At 39.4% G+C, this 15,510-nt stretch overlaps 2 protein-coding genes across 4 annotated transcripts in view; one reads left to right on the top strand and one right to left on the bottom strand.

Moving 5' to 3' along the window:
• ZCCHC17 (zinc finger CCHC-type containing 17) overlaps positions 1–4,995 on the bottom strand; it is a 47,998-nt gene extending 43,003 nt beyond the window's left edge. The window contains exons 1-2 of one of the 3 annotated variants that reach the window (XM_079114782.1): positions 4,876–4,947; positions 3,552–3,660 (exon numbers count right to left, since the gene is read on the bottom strand). The gene's annotated coding sequence lies outside the window, so the exon portion shown is untranslated. Of the gene's footprint in view, positions 1–3,551; positions 3,661–4,875 lie in introns of all 3 variants that reach the window. The other 2 variants (XM_079114783.1, XM_079114781.1) reach the window with 2 other exon arrangements.
• Positions 4,996–5,154: 159 nt separating this feature from the next.
• SNRNP40 (small nuclear ribonucleoprotein U5 subunit 40) overlaps positions 5,155–15,510 on the top strand; it is a 32,053-nt gene continuing 21,697 nt past the window's right edge. Inside the window, exons 1-4 of the mRNA XM_079114640.1 lie at positions 5,155–5,341; positions 6,865–6,994; positions 9,059–9,152; positions 10,842–11,007. Of these exons, the coding sequence (XP_078970766.1) occupies positions 5,198–5,341; positions 6,865–6,994; positions 9,059–9,152; positions 10,842–11,007 (534 nt within the window). The 5' untranslated portion in view covers positions 5,155–5,197. The remainder of the gene's footprint in view (positions 5,342–6,864; positions 6,995–9,058; positions 9,153–10,841; positions 11,008–15,510) is intronic.

Raw genomic sequence — 15,510 nt, 5'->3', positions numbered from 1 at the left:
TGACTTGAGAGCTTGCATTCTTATCCACCATACTACACTGCCTCCAGCATTTACAGTTCACATCCAAATATAGAGTTCAGCTCTAACACTATCAAGGTCCCATCATGAGATAAATCAATGAGGAGTAATCAGAAGAAAATTGTTCATGAAAGAGTCTAGAATGAGTAAGGTCTGAATCCATTCATTCAAGCAAAAAATCAAGGACTATTTCTTATTTAATTTCATGTCCTGGTATAGTATAGGTACTCAAAGTGTTTTTGAATAAGAGATTCAGGCCTACTATATGCCACCTATAAGTAGGGAAAGATATAGAAGAAGGAACTAGGTGCCATAGAATGTTAGATGGGTCAGCAAATGGGAGACCTACAAACACTGAACTGGTGGCTAAACCTTCCTCTGTCCCACCAAATTTCTTGAGTGACTATGCAAACTCCATTTGTGCAACTGTTGAGAAAATGTTCAGATGTAGGAAACAGGAAGAAGAGTAAAAAGCTAGGATAAAACACAAAAAGCAAGCTCATAAAATGTAAAAGCTGAAAGGAATTATGAAGATCATTGAGCTAACTGCTTTATATAAATGAAACAGGCTAAGACAAGTGAAGTGACTTGACAAAGACTGCTCATAATTAACAATATTGACATTAGAATCCAGGACTAGTACTTACTCTACTAACACACACTACTCTTTCAGTCAATTATTCCTAAGTTACCTTCAAAGTTCTCTAATAATAATGGCTAATATATGAGTGCTTCATATTTACCATGTATTAATCAATATTAATCTAAGAGCTTTAATTGTCTCAGTTAATTTCTCTTTTTGACCACCTCTATGCAATTATCATTACCACTTTGAAAAATGAAGACATGGGGCTGGGGGTTGTAGCTGAGAGGCAGAGCACTTGCCTAGCACATGTGAGGCACTGGGTTCAATCCTCAGCACCACATAAAGAGAAGTTAAGTAACTTGCTCATGATTTAAAAAAAAATACTATGAATGATAGATATGGGAGTCACATCAGAACTAATGAATATCTTTCCTCCCTTCTAGATTTTCCAATTCTTGCAAGCACACTCTTGTCTTCCACATCATCACATCCTCCTTCTCCAAATCTCCAGTACCCAAGCACCATGTAAGTAAGACACACTGAACTGTATAACTGTCTACTAAAATACTAAAACTACTGGGGCTGGGGGTATAGCTTAGTGCTAGACAGCTTGCCTGGCATGTGTAAGGTCCTTGGTTTGATTTCCAGCAAAAATAAATAAATACATACAAGTATTTAATTTTACCCTATTGTTAATTAATTAATCAATTCAGTACATTTAAGTGTTTATATGTAACATTCCATGCTTTATAAAACTATTTAAACACCTGAAACAACTCTACAAAATATCTACATGTTTTATAGGAATGAAGTAACATGTCCAAATCACATGGCTAGAAAGAGACATTTTAGGCCATTCCAAGAGTCACACATACCAAGTAATCTTTTGGTTTTTTTTTTTTTTAATATATATATATTTTTAGATGTTGATGGACCTTTACTTTATTCATTTATTTATATGGAGTGCTGAGAATCAAACCCAGTGCCTCATACATACTAGACAAGTGCCTTACCACTAAGCCAAAACCCCACTCCCCTAAGTCACCTTTTATATGAAGAGACACATTTTTTTTTTCTTTTTTGGTGGTGCTGGGGATTGAACCCAGGTCCTTTTTCATGCTAGGCAAGCACTCTACCAACTGAGCTATATCCTCAGCCCTAAGTCACCTTTTAAACACAGTTTCAGTCCTCAAACAGTTCCTAGTCTGACAGGGATGATAACGAATTGTAATTCAATAAAGTACTGAAGTAGTAGCAAGGAAGAAAGAACCTGGGAAAAGGAGGGAAATTTCAGATATGGCAACAGAGTAGGCAGACCTTTTAGGATAAATGGAAGCCTTCAAACAGAGAATACTGTTCTTCAATCACATTAGAACCCCGTTCTATTCACCTTTATTTTCTTCCAATCTATCAGCCCTTTCTTTTTTCTTTTCTTTTCTCCCAATCCATCTTAGATTCCATAGCTCCAGCACTTTAACAATAAATACCCTGAACTCTCTGTTTTTATAGCTTGCCTATCTGGCAACATCCCTACCCCAGTGGGGTATAGTTGCAGACAGCAGTATCCACTGTAGCGCTAGGTTAAGCAGAAAGCAATTTACCACAGATTTTATTACCAAAATTATTGGAAGCACTATAGAAATAGGCTTTGGCAAAATTTCCCAAAACAATTCCTAACCCACAAAATAACAACGCTTTTGTCATGATTAAGATTATGGCTCCATAGAAATGGGAAGTTATACTCCACGTATGTATAATATGTAAACATACTCTATTGTCATGTATACGTAAAAAAAAAAAAAAAAAAAAAAAAAAACAAATAAAAAAAGATGATGATTATGGCTATCACTGCAGAAAGTTACCAAACCAGGAAGCTGCTGACTAGAGAAACTCACTGCCACTGCCATCTCTGTCAGCAAAACTGGGTGCCTCAAACGCTTTTTCTTTCTGCATTTAACTCAGTTCCAAATTAAATTCCCACCTTAAGTGCAAGGGAGTCTAGAAAATAGTTTTTAGCTTTCCAGCTCTTTCAATAAACAATGGCACTAAAGGCTGGAATTGAAAATCCACAGTCCTTGCCATAGTACATAGGTTTTCTCCATGCATGCACTAAACAGCCTTATGTGCTGGAAAATTTTGATTTCCAACCTCAAATGGGCCCTTAACTCTGCCCAGCAATTCACTTCTTTAGTAAGTTCATTATCCCACACTCTACAATGACTTTCAAATCTGTAATATTCACAAATCTCTGATCTTCTCTAAGTATATGTTCCCATTTCCTCCTTTACAGAGAAAATAAAAGCTATGAGACAGGGAACTCACTTTATGAATAGCAAACATACAACCTATATCTATAGCCTTCATTCCTTTCTTCCCGTCTGTTAAATGAAGAAACTGTCCATCTTCCACAAACTGATCCCTCTACCTATATATTGGGCCCCACCCACTACCATGTTCTCACAAATCTTATACTATCAGTGATCCAATTTCTCTCATATATTCCACTTCTCCACTGCTCTCTTAATTCGATCTTTGATAACCTCATCCTCTTCAGCTACAAGATTCTCTCCTCCTCTTTATAATTTTATGTATAAAAAATACTGTCTAGGAATTTCTATCACAGACCATTCATTTGCTCCTGAGACATTCTTTGAGTCCTCCTATCTCTTCCTTTTCCATTTCTCCTGTTGGTTCATTCATCTGTTCTTTGCCATGTTGAAAAAATTCAAAGTTCTTAGTTGACTTTATCCACACCCATAGCTCAATTATCACGTATATGCAAATTATTCTCAAGTTTATATTTCCAACACAAATCTCTATGCTGAGAACCAAAGGTTTATTTCAAACTGCCTCCTCGATGTCATCAACAACCTCCCCCAGAAAACCATGAAGGACAAAAAACTGGTGTCAGTCAGGCACAGAGGCACATGCCCATAATCACAGCAACCTGGGAGGCTGAGGCAGGAGGATACCAAGTTCGAGGCCAGTCTCAGTAACTTAGAGGGAGGTAGCTCAGCAGGTAGAGGAAAAGCATTCCTGGGTTCAATCCCCAGTACCTAAAGCAAAACAAAACAGATCACTAGTCACCTTCTAGTGTCCCCTATCTCAGTGATTACTACCATTATATACTCAACTGCATAAGTCAGAAACCTAGAAGCTATTTTTCTCTTTATTCTCTGAATCCAATCCATCACCAAATCCTTTTATCCACTTATCCCCCATATACTTTACAATCTGTCTAATTTTCTGCAGTTCCATCACCATCTCAGTCTCTATTGACATTTCTGACCAGGATCACTGCATGTTCTAAGTGATCTATCCGTATCCACTAGGGCTCCCTTCACCCCAACGTGTTCACACCATTAAGCTCCACTGCCCAGAGGAGGGAAAACTCTCTCCTTTTAAAAGTAAAAGCTACAAATTCGTGCAAGGCCTAATCTCTACCACCTCCAGCTTCATCATGTACCATACTCCCCTTCAATCTCTTTATACCAGCCACACTGGCTCTTTGTTTTAATACTCCTCGCAACTGATATGGGACCTCTGCCCTCCCCTCCTTCCGTGTAATCAGAATTCTTCCATCAGATATCAGCTCAGGCATCATTTCCTCAGAAAAGCCTTCCTGCTTACTTAGATCCCAAGAGCATCAGGGATCTTTCTTGAGTAGCACTTGAATTTATTAGTGAGCTCACTATTTAACATGTTTTTCCCAACACACTCTAACCACCTGAGGATCGGGACCACGCTTGGCTCAGGATGTATCCCCGAACGCTCTGCACAATAAACGGCAGTAGGCTGACTGAGGAAAAGACCTGGTTCCGGGGAACGAATCTCGCTCAATAAGGCTGTGCCCTGGAGAAGGACTTGGACGTTTCCTTCGTCGCTTCTCTCTCGGGGGTGTACATGAGGCTGTAATAAATGACTGTAAAATCAGTGGCAGAAGCGGGTCGGCCTCCGCAGCCAGAGGGGGGCCCCCCAGTAGGCTGGGAGACTGGCCTTTCTTGCCGGGAACGCCAGGCAAAGGGCTGGACATAGTAGGCGCCCGTCGAAGGCAGCAGACATCAAGGGCCAGCAGCAGCAGCAGCAGGGTCTCAGTCCTGCCGCTAGAGACCCCAAAGTTCTGCTCCTGCCTGCAAGGGGACTATTCCAGGGCCCGCTTCCCGCCCCTTGCTCTCCGGGCCTTCAGCTGAGAATGGCAGGCTCAGGCCGCAAAGCCTGGCGTTGCCTCCAGATTCGAGGAGCCACCCACCCCGACTTTCCCTCAAACTCACTTAGCGTCAGCTCCTGCTCTCCCCGCCGCCGTATTGCCCGAAACGCCGAACCCAGTCAGAGCGTTCCCACCCACAAGACACAGCGCGCCTAGGAGGGATGCCAGCTCCGCTCACCAATCCTGGAATGGCGCTCTCGTGACGTCAGAAAAATAGGACCAATAACAAGAGAGCATTCAGAGGGCGGTGCAAGAGGGGAATATTGAAAGCCGATTGGCTTCCCCAAATCGGAAGTTCTGGAGGAAGGACTAAATCCGAGCCAATCGCAGGCCGCCCGAAGTTGTCGGCGCGGTCAGTGGCGGCGCTGAGGACAGCGGGTACCGCCATGATAGAACAGCAGAAGCGTAAGGGCCCTGAGTTGCCGCTGGTCCCAGTCAAGCGGCAGCGGCATGAGTTACTGTTGGGAGCCGCGGGGTCGGGACCCGGAGCGGGGCAGCAGCAGGGGACGCCGGGAGCTTTGCTGCAAGCGGTAAGTGAAAAGGCAGGTGGCCTTCGGCCCTCAGCTCATCTCCCTCACCTCCTAACGCTGGTACCTGATGATCCCGCACTGCGGGGCGAGAATGTACCTGAAGTTAAAACAGATAAAGGCAATAAAAGCAACCAATATCACGTGGATGCTCCGTACATGTTTCCCTGTTTGAGGCACTTTCTCAACCTTTCGATCGCCCTGTGAGGTGGCATTGAAATTAATCTAAAAACCTTAGGCTCACAATCAGGGCCCAGGCTTCTGCATCCTAAATATTGCGACATAAAAAAAAAAAAATTTTTTTTTCAAAGAAGTTTGTAGAATGGACGACTGAACAGTGAGGGAAAGAGGAAGGGATATAAATGATGTTGGCTCGCTTTGGGATTTCGGGCAAGTTGCTTTTCCGTTTACTTCGCTGCACTAGTGTTAGTAACAGCATCTGAATGAACAGTAACATTCATTGATGCTTGTGCTATGTTTCGTATATGAAGTCTATATTAGTCTTGGTAACGGCATAAGAGTTAGAAACTGTTACTTTACTTTGGAGGTGGGGAAACAAACCCTTATCAAATAAGGGGTAGATTTTGAATTGGAATCCATACTCCTAACTGTCTTTCTTGTAAAACAGAGGTGATCACACTTCTCTTACTATACTAATAGGCTCAGATGAGGAAGTATATGTCCCCTCTTCTCTCAACATCTCAATCAACCTATCAGCAAATCCTGCTGGCATGGTCGTCCAAAGATCTCCATAAGCATAAGCCTGGTGGTGGCCTGTGTACTTTGTAATCCCAGCTATTTGGGATGCTTAGGCAGGAGGACTGCTTGAACCCAGGAGTTTGGGGCCAGTCTGAACAACAGAGTAAGGCCCTGTCTCAGAAAAGAAAAGAAAAAAAAAAAATCTAGATATATACAGAATTACTGCCACTTTATCCAACTCCATCACTATCACTACCTCGTGGTCTCACATTTTGTTGTTGTTGTCACTAGGTGTTGAATCCAGGGACACTTTACCACTGAGCCACATTCCCAGCCCCATTTTTTCAAATTGTTGGTTGGACCCTCACTAAGTTTTGGGCTGTTCTTGAACTTAAGATCCTCTTGCTTCAGTCTCTTGAGATGGGATTACAGGCCTGAGTCAACCACTGAGCTCTTAAGTCATTATTGTCTCATCTGGCGTTGTTGCAAAAGGGGCCTTATATTTCTGTTTTTATCCTTGTGTGGACAATCTATTATCAATCTAACAGCCAGGGGCATCCTTCTGAACATCACATTACTTTTTGCTGAAAACTTTCCGGTGACTTTGCATTTCATTCAGAGTAATCGAAATCCTTATTTCTACTGGAATGTTCAAGTGGGTATCAAAGTAGGGGCATGAATTATGTGAGCAGAGCTGTATTTCTCTAAATCATGAAATCTTCTTAATCATTTGCTTGATCTTTTCCCTTCACTCCCTACTCTGCAATTTTGCAGCCTCCTTTGCTTGTATGCAGTGGCTCGCTACCTCATACCTCTCTTTTGTGTAGGGACCTCCAAGATGTTCCTCCCTTCAAGCCCCAATCATGCTGCTCTCAGGACATGAAGGAGAAGTGTACTGCTGCAAGTTTCACCCAAATGGATCCACCTTAGCATCTGCAGGATTTGACCGACTGATATGTAAGACATAGTTTTTGAATCTGGAATAATTGCTGTCTGCCAAATAGTGATTTTTTTTTTTTTTTTTTTTTTTAAACTTTGGATAGCACAGAAGTTATCAGTCTAAATTAGCAACATAAATTACATGGCTAACATGCCAAAATCAGGGCATAAAAATGTTGAATGATCACTTGGGTGTAGAATTTGGAGTCCATGTGGTAAATACAGAAAGAAGGAACTATTCTTCTAGTTAGAAAAGTGAATTGACTGTGGTTTGAGATTCCTCATGAAGGCAGATGTTTTATTTAGCAAGACAACAATCTGGGTTTAACAGGTTTATGAGGAAAGAGAACTTTCCTTTCTCAAAGGAATGAGACCTTCTTCTTGATCCATACGCTGAATCTTAGCATATACAATGGAAGAGAGGATCCTAAAATAGTTACCTACTCAGATAATCTACCTGTATATCATTGGGTTCTGCTGTCAGATTCTTAGCTGTTAATGAGGAATACCCACTTTTGAAAAATAAGTAGAAAAATCAGGCTGGTACAATAGCCCAGTGATAGCACTTGCCTAGCATGTACAGGCTGTGGACTGAATCACTAGCACTGCCAAAACAAAAAATGGTGGGGGAGGGGAGGAAAAATCACTTTGAAGCAGGGAGTCATCTAGGCACAGTGGCACATGCATATAATCCCAGCAACTAGGGAGGCTGAGGCAAGAGATTGGAAGTTCAAGACCTGTCTCAACAACTTAAACTCTAAGCATCTTAGCAAGACTTTCTCAAAATAAAACATTTAAAGGACTAGGGATATAGCTCAGTATTAAAGCACCCTTGGGTTTAATCCCCAATACCAAAAAAAGAAAAAGGAAAAAAAAGATGAGTTATGGATAACTAATTAAACAAATTAAAAAAAAAAAAAAAAGATGAAGAAGGGAGTCTTGAGAAAAAGCAAGAGAGAACATAACAGAATTATCTCACTTTTTCTTGTGGCTTCATTCTTCATTATCTCATAATTAAACGATTAATGAGATAAAATGAGTCCTTTGGGTTTTTTCTTTTAACGCTGCCTCAGAGTAGATTGTTTGTCTTTATTGCCAATTTTGATTTGGATGTTTTAGTCCTGTGATCCTTATTCTTACCAGTAGGCAAGCATCTGGAAGACTTAGGGATCTCTGTAGAACTTTTTTTTTTTTTTTTTTTTTTTTGCGGTGCTGGGAATTGAACCCAGGGCCTCGTGCTTGCAAGGCAAGCACTCTACCAACTGAGCTATCTCCCTAGCCCTCTGTAGAACTTCTATGAGTTATCAGTATTTATATGCTTAATTTCATTAGACAAGCTAGAAACAGTTGTTAGCAGAAAAATGACTTTCAAATCTATAGGTATCTATCCATATATACATATATATTTTATCTAGGTAGATAATCCATAAATATCTCTTCATGCCTTTTCTTGACCATTCTCCCTGAAGATAAGAACTGTGTCCTTTCATTTATTCCAGCACCTGACATGTAGTAGTTACTTACTAAGTGTGAAATGAGTAAATGTAATACAATGTCATTGCCACGTGACCTTCAAGTTGTAGATTCCTAGGTTTTCTATAAGTCTGTCATTTTGCAGGCTCAGAACAGATAAGTAGGTGTCAACATCTTTAAAATTACAGGGAAAAAATTTAAAATTTTTAAGAACTATATCTTTTTTCTTTTTACCTTATCAATTATAAAAATATTGCCATTATTTTTATTGTAGTGTCAAAGTTGGTCCACTTTCTTGAATCAGTAGTGTTTCAAGGGAGAATAATTTCAGATCCGTACTTCTGGTTATTTCATAACTTATTTTTTTTCTTTTATTTTTTCTTTCTTTGTGTGTGTTACTGGGGGATTGAACCCAGGGGCACTCTACCACTGAGCTATATGCCCAGCCCTTTTTTATTTTGAGACAGGATCTCACTAAATTGCTGAAGCTGACCTTAGCCTCCTAAGCTGGAATTGCAAGTATGCACTACCATGCCAAGCTACGGGTAACCTTTCATAGGTGCTTTCTTTTGCATATTAATGCTCACAGAAGCCCTCTCTCCTTAACAGTGTTATGGAATGTCTATGGTGACTGTGATAACTATGCTACTTTGAAAGGACACAGTGGAGCAGTGATGGAACTGCATTATAACACAGATGGCAGGTGGGTATACTGCATGATAGCTGCTTCTCATACTGATACCTCAGTATGAGATCTTTTTTGCCTTCTGACCTTCTGCTACATTTTGGATAGCTATTTGATTGTCCTTATTTCCAAATGAGGTGTTTATTGTCTATGTATGCAATTATAAATGCATCATCATCTAGCATATTAATAGGTCAGACAGATTTGTTTTATCAGATGTAAAACAAAATAAAATTTTATCTGTAGAAATTAGCTACTTTCATTATGAAAGTAATAAAATGCAATTTTGAGAAACCAAATAAAGCAGATTTTTTAAGTGCATGTTCCTGCCATACCAAGATAGTCACTTTTTTTTTTTTTTTTTTTTTTTTTTTGGTACCAGGGATTGAATTCAGGGGCACTCAACCGCCAAATCACATCCCCAGCTCCATTTTGTATTTTATTTAGAGACATGGTCTTCCTGAGTTCCCTAGTGCCTCACTTTTGCTGAGGTTGGCTTTGAACTCTCGATCCTCCTGCCTCAGCTTCCTGAGCTACTGGGATTATAGGCATGCACCACTGCACCCAGCTCAAAGATAGTCACTATTAATGTTTTTCTAAAGATTTTCCTATCCAAACTTTATTTTTGCTTGATTTGTTGGTGTGTACCTATAATCCCAGCTACTTGGGAAGCTGAGGAGGAGGATCACAATTTTGAGGCCAACTTAGACACCCTAGAAAGACCCTGACTCCATAAAAGAGCTGGGAATGTAGCTCAGCAGTAAAGCACCCCAGAATTCAAAGTTCAGTCACACACACACACATTTAGTTTTGGTATATTGTTAGTGATATGTACAGCCCCCCTCAACCCCATACCAGAGATCAAACCCAGAGGCACTTAAACCACTGAGCCACATCCCCAGCCTGTTTTTATTGTTTTTATTTTGAGACAGGTATCACTCAGGGCCTTATTAAGTTGCTGAGGCTGGCTTTGAACTTGTGATCCTCTTGCCTCAGCCTCCTGAGGTGCTGGGATTATAGGCCTGTGCCACCATGCCTATCTTGTATGATCCTGTATACTGATTTTTTTTTCCCTAACAGTGTTCACTTAATCTCTATTATTATAAACATTATAACTTCATGCTTTTAGAATATCTGTAGATAATATAGGGATTTGGTTATAAAAATTTGGTAGGTATTTGGTGAATGTTGATTTATTTTACATTTCTGACCTCTTAGCATCTTGGGATGCTCCATCTACTGGTATATAGCACTGTATGCATTTTAAGTAAAAGCAGATTTTTAAATCAGGCTTAACTTAGAATTTATTCTTATAGACAAAATAAAAACTTTAGTTTTTAGAGAAAGGATTGGCATTACTCAGATGAAGAATTGCTACATTCTGTCTTAACCTCTACTGCAGCAGGGACTGATCGAACATTTCCAAGTGAAAGGATGTCTTATCTGTAACATGTTAGCTATCACAAAGGAGGAAAAGATTGAGATCTGCTGTAACAGGCATGTAATGTATCATGGGGACTCAGAAGGAAATATTTTTAAACTTCATTGAGTATAGAACATGAGTCTGATTTCCATAAGTAGTGTAAGGCATACCAAAAACGATAGTCAGTGATCTGGAAGAATCTGTCTCATTTTTGCAAGTGGGAAAGATAGATTGTTATTATTGGTCTCCACTTACTTTTTTGTGTTCTTCCTTTTACCTCCTAGTATGCTCTTCTCAGCATCCACAGATAAAACTGTGGCCGTATGGGACAGTGAAACAGGAGAGAGGGTTAAAAGGCTGAAGGGACATACTTCCTTTGTGAATTCCTGTTATCCAGCCAGGAGAGGCCCCCAGCTTGTCTGCACTGGCAGTGATGATGGTACAGTAAAGGTAGGTGTTCTTGGTCTGTGTGAACCTTATCCCACCTTCCCAGCTAGGCTTCACCCTCCTCTGCAAAACAGTTTTAGCAGTTTCCAAAACAGATCCTTGACATTTTTCCCCATTTAAAATAATAGGCACTATTTTAATTACCCTAATTACCCTACAGAATTATATTAGAACCATAGAATAAATTACTACTTGGAACAAAGTGGACCACATGAATTTGATTCTTGGCTCAGCTGTTAATTGTGTGGCTTTGAGCAGCTCAATTTTCTGAGCCTCAGTTTCTTAATTTGTAGAACACCGACAGCCATATGAATGTCTTACGAGGTTATTGTGAAATTACAGACATACAAAAAGCCCCGTAAATGGTTCTAGTAGCCCAAGGTAGGAATTTAAAAGTCATTTAGTCTGAATAGTTTCCAACCTGTCTGTGTATTAGAACCTGTCAAACTACCCAGAGATTCTGTTTCAGTGGCTCTGGAATGGGCATCGGAATTTTTAAGGTGTTCTTCAAGTGATTTGTTACAGTAGGTCTGACATTTTAGGAGCCACTGACTCATCCAGCATCATCATTTTACAAGTGAAGAAAATGAGACATAGAGACATCAACTTGTGTGTCAGGTACACAAGGACACACTGCTTCATAGCATCAGGGGGTTCCCTTCTTCTTTGCACTGTTTGGCTGTCTGTTGGATTTTAATGATTAAACAAGGGAGCTTTGAAGGAGTGCACCTAAAAAACAACAATAACCTTTTGATTTTGATTGCTGCATTTTTACTTTTTTTTTTTTTTCTTGAACCCAGGGCCTCAAATGCTAAGCAAACAGTTGGTGTACCCTTGATGTTTGGCTAAAAGGAAACTCTGTGGCTTAGGATTGGTTTCTAAGCTCAGAGTCCTAAATTAGGCATACTGGAGTTGGATAAATATGTGTGTGTTTGTTTGTTTGTTTACCACTGAGCTATATCCCCAACGCTTTTTACTTTTCATTTGGAGATATTCTCACTACATTGTCCAGGCTCACTTTGAACTTGGGATCTTCCTGCCTCACTCTCCTGAAACACTGAGATTTCAGAGTGACTGTTGGAAGAATCTTAACAGTGGCTATTTGCTAATTGGCATTGTAAAACACTGGAAGAAATAGAAATGCCCTAATGAGTTATGTTAACAAACATTATTGAGGACCTTCTGTGATAAATATCTAGGAACTTGTTTTTGTGCTTTCCCTTTCCTCTCAGTTTCTTTCATTTTTTAACCTCTTCATTCTCGTATTTATCTTTCTGTCCCTCTTTAGCTTTTTTTTTCCTAATACTAGAAAAAATTTTATGTCTGTCCTGTCTTCCTTTCTTTCAGTTTCCTTTTTTTAATTGACCATGAATTGGAATCATTATAACTACTGCTCAAGGTAATTTTTTAACAACTTCTATTTTTATTTTTTAAATTATCTTTTTTTTTTTTTTTTTTTTGCGGTGCTGGGGATTGAACCCAGGGCCTCAGTGTTTGTGAGGCAAGCACTCTACCAACTGACCTACATCCCCAACCCTCTTTTTTTTGACAATGATTTTTTTTTAAATTTTTTTTATACTTATTATAGGATAATGTCTGTCTCAATCTACTGTCCTTCCCAACCCTCCCCTCACTTCCCTTTGTACAATCCAAAGTTCCTTCATTCTTCCCTACCTACCTCCCCACTATGGATCAGCATCCACTTATCAAGGTAATGTTTTTTAATGGACAAAAGATGACTGCTTTTTTTAGTACAGTTGCTTATTTTGATTTTTAATATATTTTTTGTATTTAAGGCATCATCAAACAACTTTTTTTATAATGGTTTATTATTTTATGGTATACGCTATAAAAATAAAAACCTGAACACTCATTCCCCCAACATCGGGGGGGAAAAGCTTACATCTTTCTTGTGCAGTCATCTTCTAAAGCAGGCCATTTGTTTCTATATATACCCCTACAAAAATGGAACTGCAAAGGGTTTATATGAATGAAATTGTCTTGCCCTTGTTATTACACAGACTCTTGAAGTGACTCAAGAACCAAGGAAAAAAACACCTCATGAAAGTGTGGAATGTCTGTTAGCTGTAACAAGTATCTGTTGTTAATTTGTTGATCTGGCACCTCCTTGACATAGTAGGTTGGGATATGGGCCAGGTGATTGCTTTTACTTGTTTCCAGAAGGCACATATCTTCTATACTCTTTCTTAAACAGCTGAAGACAAACCAGAGGAGAATCCGGTATTTAGATTCTTCACACTCTGAGGTATTAAATGCATAAGGAGAAGATGAGTTATGTCCTGGTAGCATGCAATAAAATAATTTTTAAAGCAACATGGTTTTAAGTGTGAGGATTTTTAGAAATCAAAATATTTATTCACATAATTTTAAAACTAAAGTCAAAGCTAATCATATTCTACGGTAATGATTTAACGGCAGATAATATGGTTTTCACTTTTGTTTCTTTCAGAGAAAAGGCACATCAGTTCTTGACCAAGTCAGTGTAGCTGTGAAAGAGGGAGACATTGTTTCTGGCATGCTTTATTTCCAGTTTAGACATCTCAATTAGGTTCTTTCTAAATGCTGCCATTCTCTTCCATTTGAGGTTGATAAGTTCTGCTTTTGCAGATTCAGAAAACTTCAAATTTCTGGCAGCTCAAACAACTTTTTATATTTACTTTTTAGCTGCTTATCAAGTTGGAAGTCTTTGTTGTTTTCTTTTACTAGGTTTGTAAGTATAAGAATAAAATAACATCAGGGCTGGGGATATATATAGCTCAGTTGGTAGAGTGTTTGCCTCATATATACAAGGCCTTGGGTTCAATCCCCAGCACTACAAAAAAAGGAAAAGAAAAAGAAAGAAAGAAGAATAAAATAACATCATTTTATCTAAGGGGGGAAAAGCATGTTGCTTTGTACTTGTCACAGATCATGGAAAGCAAAGGTTTCAGATAGCACTATGACTGAGCTGCATACCCAGCACTTATTTTTTGCAAGTTCATTCTTTCCCCTGGTTTAAAAGAAAAAAAAAAACTGTTAAAATGTTAAATGTTAAAAAAAAAAATGAGGGCTGGGAATATAGCTCAGCGATTGTGCATGTGCTCAGCATGTTTGAGACCCTGGGTTTAATCCATAGTGGCAAGGGGGGAAAATTAAGTAAAATATAATATACATGTATAAATTGTTTCCTTTCCTGAACAGTTCAGTCCTAAAGCCATTATGTAGGCTAAAGCAAGGAAGGCGTTCTGATTGGAAGTGGGAATGGGCAGAAGAAACCCAAGTGAGGTGAGGAGAATATCCATACCATGAGGGTCAGTTCATTGTAGGGAGTCAGGAAGGAGGGCATCCCTATAACACAGGATAGTTAGCTCAGTGCCCTAATGTGGTGAAAGTGTCACCTATTCATGGTGGTGGTGGTAGAGATGGAGTCTGGCTGTCAGAGCCTGAGCTGAGGATGTCCACACAACATGAAAGCAGTTCAGTGTAGGAGGTCAGACTGAAAGAATGACGATGACATCCCTGGAGAAGAGAGTCAGAGCAATGATGAGGCTGACCCAGGTTGGGTGAGGAGGGGACTCTTACAGGGTCGCCTAAGATGGGATTCACAGTTCAAGCAGAGAAAGGAATATACTCATGCAGGCAAAGCATCAAAGAGGATATGGAAGATTGATTACATATGGGAAGTTGATCAAATAAATAAATACATTTAACATAATAGGCAGACTTCTCACTGTCAAGAGAATGGAGTTTCTGATACAAAAAGGCAGAAAACTAAAATGAATCATGCGCTGTTGGATTTGAATTGCAAGTGTGAGTGTGAACTTTTAACATTCAATACATAAACAGATAGTTGTACGAAAAAATACATGTGAATGTTTGAGTGTACAGGCATGTGTGTACCTAAGTATACATATATTGCCTAACTCTCCACTAAGAAAGCTTACAAGCAGCAGGTATACCCATTAACAATGAGTATACCTACTGTTTAGGTCTTGGTCTTTAAATACCATCTCCAACAAATGGAACCAAGGCTCTTATTTCGGGTCTGGGACAAGAAAAGTGTTTTAAGAGGAACCTAGAACACCTCATACAAAAAAGTTTGTCCAAAAGAACATCCTAGGGGCTGGGGTTGTGGCTTAGGGGTAGAACACTTGCCTAGCACATGTGAGGCACTGGGTTCAGTCCTTGGCATCACATAAAAATAAAAAAATAGAATAAAGGTATTGTGCCCATCTCCAACTAAAAAAAAATTTTAAAAGAACATCCAACCAAGTGATCATATTTATCATTATTAGTAATGAGACCAAATTGTGATCCATTTGATAGGATGTAATGAGGATGCTGCCTCATTTCTGTGATATTCCTACCAAAAGTGCATAACTTTAATCATGAGGAAACATCAGGCAATCCCAAATTGAGGGATGTGACAGCTCTGGTTTTCAGAAGTGTATAGGTCATAAAACTCAAGGAAAATCTGAAGGACACGAAAAAAACATGTCAAGTAAT

Source organism: Sciurus vulgaris (assembly GCF_902686455.1).
Source record: "Sciurus vulgaris genome assembly, chromosome: 1".
Taxonomy (NCBI): domain Eukaryota; kingdom Metazoa; phylum Chordata; class Mammalia; order Rodentia; family Sciuridae; genus Sciurus; species Sciurus vulgaris.
The sequence above is the reverse complement of the archived record's forward strand: the minus strand, read 5'-3'. Positions and strand labels throughout refer to the sequence as shown.